The sequence below is a fragment of the Schistocerca americana genome, chromosome 4, assembly GCF_021461395.2.
Source record: "Schistocerca americana isolate TAMUIC-IGC-003095 chromosome 4, iqSchAmer2.1, whole genome shotgun sequence".
NCBI classification, from domain to species: domain Eukaryota; kingdom Metazoa; phylum Arthropoda; class Insecta; order Orthoptera; family Acrididae; genus Schistocerca; species Schistocerca americana.
The window spans coordinates 479487343-479495704 of record NC_060122.1 but is presented as its reverse complement, the minus strand read 5'-3'; the positions used below and the strand labels follow the sequence as shown (position 1 = coordinate 479495704).

The following is an 8362-nucleotide window of genomic DNA, read 5'->3' as shown; positions in this document are numbered from 1 at the left end:
TTCTATCCCATGTTCATATTACTTATCTCATTTTTGTGTGTTTTCTCAGATGGCTGGCTAAATAGGACCTATAACAATCTGCACTTCTCAAGTTGTTAATCGGCATAATATTCGAAACTACTGTACTACCTTAAACTGCATTTACCGAATTTGAGTGTTGGTTGCATCTAATTGACATCTGAGATGTGTCCACAGTTTAACCCATGCTCTCTCTTTTTTCACTCTTCTTTTTTCCTTTCCTGCAAATAGTAGCTATCACCACACCGTCAGCGAGTTGCTTCTTGTCCGAAGTCGTTGTGACAACTCTCCACAGACACCTTCTCATGTGAACCCGCAACGTACTCTTCAGAGTAAATCTCGCCAAAAGTTAGTCTCCGGTGGACACGGACGTGAGAGTGACTCCCGACACTTACTCTCGCAAACACCTACCTTTAAGAGAAATTGAACAATGCGTTGCTGCATTTCCTGAACAGTCGCTAAAATACAGGGGGTAACGAGTATAAGTGCAGATATTTTTGTTGGTGACTGAGAACGGTGGACTGGACACTGTTACATCGGTATTTACTTCATTTGAAGCCTAATAATTATAGCTACTACAAGTCAGATGTTTTTAGGTTGGGTAGTACTTCCAAGCACTTCTGGCAAGAGCAAGCCATTAACGCTTATTTTCCCCTGGGCAGCAGGGTGGGTGTAATGCTTTTTTTTCCCTTGGGCAACAGGTTAGTCGTTCGAGTGTGGACTCATACACACAATACGGTTTACCTATACTGACGGATCTAGTTCACTTAGTGGTGCAGTTATGACGGCGCAGAAAACATCGGGAGTAAATTATATGACGTTTCAGTGGGAGAAAAAACAATCAACACAATGATGTGCCTACATATTATGTTGCCACATATAAAAATACCTGCTGTCATACGTGTTACAAATGGTTCAAATGGCTCTGAGCTCTATGGGACTTAACATCTGAGGCCATCCGTCCCCTAGACTTAGAACTACTTAAACCTAACTAACCCAAGGACATCACACATATCCATGCCCGAGGCAGGATTCGAACCTGCGCCGTAGCGGTCGCGCGGTTCCGGACTGAAGCGCCTAGAACCGCTCGGCCACACAGGCCGGCGTACCTGTTACATACTGTATGTGTTTAAGAAGGTGCAAAACTGTACTGAATGATGTGAATCTCATAGTGGTCGCCACATTCGACAGTTTTTGTAACTCCGTCGTTATCCTGTAAGACTGCCTTACTTTTTGAAGTTGTTTGCATTGTACAAAGTGTTGCAAGAACAGTAGACTCGCAAAAGAGGAGGCAAAGGAAGCACATGATTTTGAAACACGCATAATTTTCGTTTCACAATTGGCACGTAGTACACTCGTTGTACTGTACAACTTTATGACCATCTCGTTCGTCTCCGTGTGCGGGACGGAGAGTTTGGATGTCAGCGGCATGGCACGGACAGCACGTCAGCCACATCAGCGGGTGGCAGCAGCGAGGCCGCAAATAACTCTCCAGACATGGGGGGGGGGGGGGGGGGGGGGGAGCCGCGGCGGCGTGTCCGCGGTCAGGAGCCGGCGGGCCTTTGGGCTTTCGGCTTTCGGTCGGGATCGGCTCGGTTTCGCACGAGGCCCGCATATAGCCGCATCACAAAAGCAGCAGCGCTTATTTCTGGCCTGGGATTGTCTCGGCTTACCTCGGCCGCGTGTCTAGGCGCCGGCCGCCTGCCACCGCTCCACCAAACTCATTTACGAGCAGTCCGTCCTGGTAATGCGCTGCACCGCGTCAGCTGCGACGCCTCATTTCAGGCATTCGGGCCGGTGCTCAGCCGCTGACTGCGTGCCAGCAGCTCCGCTCGACTTGAGGCGCTCGCTTCTCGGCGTAATTACTTCTCAGTACCTCTTAGATTACCGACGCAGCAGCGGCGGTATTTATTTCACTCGACGTCACCACATCTCTTACAAGTATGAAGTTGTGTGCACAGTGCAAGGTGCTGCAGAGCTAAGAAAATGGTTCAAATGGCTCTAAGCACTATGGGACTTAACATCTGAGGTCATCAGTCCCCTAGACTTAGAACTACTTAAACCTAAGGGCATCACACACAACCATACCCGAGGCAGGATTCGAATCTACGACCATAGCAGCAGCGCGGTTCCGGACTGAAGCGCGTAGAACCGCTCGGCTACAGCGGCCGGTAGAGCTAAGACCCTGGACGAAGGAAATGCAAGGTTTTGAAAGACGCGTCATTTCCATTTCGTATTTGGAACCTTACTCTTGCACACTAAGGAGTAAGGTATAAAGTCATAAAAATACCTGAACGCTTTCTTTGTGCTGGGAGAGGGTGAAAAATTTAAAAACAAACTGATATCATTTCTTCCAGAATACTCTTTCGCTCTGGTGTGGGATGCCTGCTGATTTGAAATTTCCTGGCGGATTAAAGCTGTGTGTCGCAATGGGTCTCGAATGTGGGCTTCTTGCACTTTCTTCCCAGAGTGCTAGTACCGCAAGGTGTGCAGGAGAATTTCTGTGATGTTTCAAAGGTACAGCTGGTCCCTGACAGTTGCGGTGGGCTGGGTGTGGATCTTTGCTGGCCTAAATCAACCGACAACATAACGTGTTTTTGTAAACGTCTCTATGGCAACGCCTCACTGTTGTCACAGCTCTGTAGACAGCGACTGTCTTCGCCTGCAGCCGTTAGCGCTTTGCAGTTGAAAGTTGGCAACATCACTGCGAGCTGTCAGGGGGCTTCTTACGCCGTCTTGACAATAAGAGATCAGGTACTGGCGCAAATATACCTGTGCAGGTGGCTTGCAAGTGAAGAAGGTGGATATCACCTTAGTAACAAATTCGTCAGGCACATATAAACCCTTCTAGGGCTGTCCAAGTCAACTGTTTGTGATGCGATTATGAAGTGGCAATGTCAAGGAACAACCACAGCTGAATCAAGACCAGGTATACCACATGTGTTTTGGACAGAAACTGCCAAGGTTTGCGAAAAATCGGCGGAAGGAATCACTCGACAGTTCCAAAGTGATACTAACAGTCCATTTAGCACAATCACTGTGAAGAGCGACAGCACTGGACAGTGCATGATTGGAAACGAGTGATTTGGAACAATGAATCTTGCTGTATCTGTGTCAAGGGTTTGGGGTTGGTGAACACTTGGAGAAAGTAACCTACCATCACATGTAGTGTAAAAACTGAAGTATTGAGGAGATAACCGAGCGAGGTGGCGCAGTGGTTAGCACACTGGACTCGCATTCGGGAGGACGACGGTTCAATCCCGTCTCCGGCCATCCTGATTTAGGTTTTCCGTGATTTCCCTAAATCACTTCAGGCACATGCCGGGATGGTTCCTTTGAAAGGGCACGGCCGATTTCCTTCCCCATCCTTCCCTTACACGAGCTTGCGCTCCGTCTCTAATGACCTCGTTGTCGACGGGACGTTAAACACTAATCTCCTCCTCCTCCTATTGAGGAGATGGTGGTATGGATGTGTTTTTCATGGGTTGGAGGGGGGGGGGCGGGGTAGTCCGCATTTAAGAAACTGCTAAATGGGGAAGCATGTGAACATATTTTACAGGGTTGTCTTTTGAGTACAGAAGAGGAAGCCCGCCCAGTTAGCCATGTGGTCTAACGCACTGCTTCCTGGGTGGGAAGGCGTGCTGGTCCCCGGCACGAATCTGGCTGGTGGATTAGTGTCCAGGTCCGGTGTGCTGGCCAGTCTGTGGATGGTTTTTAAGGTGGTTTTCCGTCTGCCTCTGCGAATGCGGGCTCGTGCCCCTTATTCCGCCTCAGTTACACTATGTCGGCGAGTGCTACACAACCACTGTCTCCACGTACGCGTACACCATAATTACTCTACCATGCAAACATTGATGTTCCTGGAGGAGGAGGGGCGGGGGTTCCACTGTGGGCCGAGCTGCACAATAACCTTGGGTTCGGTGTGGGGTGGTGGTGGGGTGCGTGGACTGCTGTAGCCTGTTGTGGGGTTGTGAAGCACTGAGGGCTACGGCGTGGACGAAACCTCTCCATCATTTCTTGGTCCCCAGTTCCATACAATACAATACAGATACAGTAGCGGAACAGTTCAGAGATGATTGTTTGTATCAACATGATAACGCATCTTGTCATAAAGCAGCATCTGTGAGGCACTGGTTTGTGAACAATAACACCCTGTCTAGAGTCCCGACCTGTGTCCAATGAAAAACCTGTGAGATGGATTAGAACGTCGACTTCACTTCAAACTCTAGCGCCGAACATCACTACCTTGATTGGTTTAGGTTCTTGAGGAAGAGTGGGCTGCTATTCCTCTACAGACATTCAGAAACCTCATTGAAACCGAGCGAGGTGGCGCAGTGGTTAGCACACTGGACTCGCATTCGGGAGGATGACGGTTCAATCCCGCGTCCGGCCATCCTGATTTAGGTTTCCCGTGATTTCCCTAAATCGCTCCAGCAAATTCCGGGATGGTTCCTTTGAAAAAGGCACGGCCGACTTCCTTCCCCGTCCTTCCCTAATCCGATGAGACCGATGACCACGCTATTTGGTCTCTTCCCCCAAACAACCCAACCCAATCTCATTGAAAGTGCCCCCAGCAGAATTCAAGCCATTATAAAGCCGAAAGGTGGACACACCCCATATTAATGGCCTGTAATAGGTGTTCAGTTACTTTTGATAAGATAGTGTATGCCAGACCTTCACAGGAAAGAAACTTAAAATGTCACTTGTACTTACCTCCCGCCCAGGAAGAACCGAACAATTTCTGTATAACTGCTTTCTTTACGAGAATTCCTGACAGAGCGAAGCTGTGCCACAGCAAGTTTTAAAATTATACCCTTGCCTTTAACAAGCAGTATTCTAGAGTGTTCTAGCAATAGTGGACACTGGAAGATCCTGAAGAAGATCCCAGCACAGGGGTCGAAACGTCGATTACTCTAGAGGAAATATGATCCGGCCTAACACCCCAGAAGATTTTAACTTTAGTATTCTTACTGACTTTGGGAATCCAGGAACAACTCGGTAAGGGTATTTCCTATGGAAGACAAAAGTCCAGGTTCTAATCCCAGTTTTACCATGCCATGAAGTTTCACTGCAGCCTTCACACGAAAGGAGATTGGAAGACATATTCTAAAAACGACTGAGGGGCTGTTACTTTGCCATTCTTCGACATATTGTTTCTTCTCTGATCGGTAGCCCATCAAAGAATGAAGTTTGGAAGGTAGAGGAGAGGTACTGCCTCGTTGAAACTTTGATGCGGCTCATGAAGCACGCTAGGAAGCCTCAGCCAGTAAGACTATTCCCTAGGCAAAACGAAATAACCTTACAGGTGTGTGTGTGTGTGTGTGTGTGTGTGTGTGTGTGTGTGTGTGGGTGCGTGTTTGTGATAGTGAGAGAGGAGGAGGGGAGTGAGAGGGAGAGAAAGAGAAATGTTATCATCATCTTGGATACCTGGAAACTAACCGTATACCGACTGAAGAATGATTGTGTAAAAGAACATCTTCCATTCTTTCACTTCCGTTGGATAAACGAGACAGAACAATTTACTACAGCTCAGGTAATTATTATATTTGTAACCAGCTAACTGATGTAATTATGCCTGATACTAAACATTATTAAAGAAGTGAAACAGCGTAATTACGATCTGTGGAAAAAAAAGACAGAGTGTTAAATATGTATTTTACCCTCTCAGCATACTTTATCATTATTACATTAACTAACTGCTTCTGCCTGTGTTAATTACAACATTGTCTTTACCTGTTCATCCAGTCCTTGCTTGAGAGATGAATGTATTTTCCATATTTTTTCCTTGTGATTAGTGAGTACAATGCTCTTAGCAATAGCTCCAAGCAGATATTTCTAGATTCTTGATTGTCATAGCTCATCCAATTGATAAGACAATACTAGGTCTTTTCATTTGTGATATCTCAACAGTGTAAATGATTAGGGAGTTATTACATTATGAAACAACAATTAATTTTTATCCCGTCTTAAACTCATGGTGATTTAAGAGTCTTTTTCCACCATATGCGCTTCGTTTTTATTTACAAATCATCTTGAGGGGTCATTCCAGAAATATTGTATACATTATATTTCGATGCATGAAAGCGTTTTTCTTTACAAAGTAGGTGAACAGTTTACTTGCTGGTTTTATTCCTCTTGTTCACTTCTTCTGGAGTACACTGCTTTTTTCCATATTGTTAGCACAGGTTGGAATAGAAAAAAAAGCTAGGATCCCCATTCAACTTTCGCAGTTGCAGAAAACTTAAGATGGGAAAAAACAATAACTGATATGTATAGTGTAATGGGTATAAATGAAGATATTTCTATTGGTTACTGGGGACGGTGTACTGAACAACATTACATCAGTATTTTCAGTTTTTATTTCATTTGCAGACTAATAACTATAGCTGTTACAAGTGAATGTTTTTAGTTTTGGTAGTAGCTCCAAGCACTTGTGGGAAAAGTAAGCCATTAATGCTTTTTTTCGCCCTGTTGAACAGATCAGGTGCTGAAGTGAGAAAGTGTGGATGCAATACAGTTAGCGTATATTCACAGGGATGGTACACTTAGTAATGCAGTTACGACCATGCAGAAAACATCAGGTCAAAATTTTTGAGACGTGTTTGTGGGAAGACTGTTCACCGCAGAGACAAGACAAATATCACACTGATGTGAGTACATATTAAGGTACGACAAGTAAACCTATCTACACCACTGATGTCCATGGAAAAAAACGTATTAAGTATAATAAAGCGTTTGGAACCTGCGAAACAGTGATAAGGAACGTACTTCTGCAGGGAATGAATAGAGTTCAGACATTTTTCATATGTATTTTAAAAGAACGTATTTAAGTATACAGTAATTAGACATAAAGTATTACACTGATCCACCTTACAAAAGAAGAAAAACATTTCATTACATAATATTATGAATTACAGAGCTCAACACGGTCTAATTACATAAAAAGTCTAGCAAAGAGAATAATGGCAGCCTAACAGATACGAAAGTGTACTATTTTCTGAATGTGTGGAACGGATGAGATAGTGACGCTCAGAAGACAAATACGTAGCCATATGAATGGAGTAACATTTCTGTATTAGTTATGAGTCCAATAAATTACTTCCTCATAATAGAATTCTCAGAACGAGCCACCTCGTAATTATCATGATGATTATCGTTATAATCATCTCCACATGCAGGAATGACAATACACATCTCTACATTCATAATCTCATTTCGTCATCTATCCATTGTAAAGGTGTGATTGTTGTGTAATTTTTATCATTGAAAGCGACTTAGTAATTCACAACTCAGTGTAAATGTTGGAGCTGTGATCTCGTGGAGAAGAATAGTGCATTGCAGGAATTCGGAGGCTATAGATGATGTGCAGTAAACTGTATGAGATGATGGATGGTTTACAAACATTTTTTTTTGTGTCGTTGTAAGTAGCTAATGGAACAACGAAAAAGGGAGGAAGAAAATTATTTCAACATTGGAAGAGCGAAACACAGCGACTGGGACTGTGTTTCTGAGAAGTGCTTGGGGTTTAGGAAGAGTGCTGATTGTTTTGGTGCGTGGTGTGAAAAAGACTGGACGTACCATAACTGCACCCTCACGTTTCCGGTAGTAACCTCCCAGTTTCCCTCTGTCCCGGCCTGAGCGTGATGTCTTTCCTCTAAAATGTGTGACGTGCCAGTACCGCAGTCGCTCGCGCCGCCTTAGAAGGTGACAGTCTTCTTCTCGGCGGAGGCGGACACCTTCTTGACGCGCAGGGCGCTGGCGCGCACCGTGGTTGAGCTGGAGCTGGACTCGGCGGCGTCGGAGGAGAGGCCGACGTCGGCCGTCTCCTGGAGCAGCGCGCGCACGTTGGCCGAGCGCCGCTCGCGCGCCGCCGCGCGGTTCTCCAGCGCCTCCATCTCGTTCTCCAGGTCGGCCAGGCGCGCCCGCGACTGCCGCGCGCGGCTCGCCGCCGCCGACTCCGTGTTCTCCCGCACTGACTCCAGGTCAGTCAGCTTCGACCTGCAACACGGGTCGCACTACTGCTCCGGCTGCTCTCTGTCGGCGGGGAAAGGATACCCGCAGGGCTCAGTGTTGGGAACGATTTTTTGAAATATCACAGTCGAGCAGGTGTTAAAGAAACTTCAAGACAATTCATTCACTGATGATGTTATAGCTTAGATCACGATTGATAAAGACTGTGCATGGCGTCGTTATATTGAAACCAACATAGCGTTCAGCTGAGCATTGGCGGCGTCCATTTGCAGGCGATTTCTGTAATACTTTCAGTTCATTCCAGATGTATTTTCAATAAATGTTTGTTTATTACTATGATGAAATTTTACCCAGCGTTCGGTTGCGCTGAAAG

At 45.8% G+C, this 8362-nt stretch overlaps 1 protein-coding gene across 1 annotated transcript in view; it reads right to left on the bottom strand.

Annotated features, from left to right (window-relative positions):
- Nucleotides 1–6359: 6359 nt before the first annotated feature.
- Nucleotides 6360–8362, bottom strand: part of LOC124613004 — a 68233-nt gene continuing 66230 nt past the window's right edge. Inside the window, exon 5 of the mRNA XM_047141557.1 lies at nucleotides 6360–8016. Coding sequence (XP_046997513.1) covers nucleotides 7716–8016 — 301 coding nt within the window. The 3' untranslated portion in view covers nucleotides 6360–7715. The remainder of the gene's footprint in view (nucleotides 8017–8362) is intronic.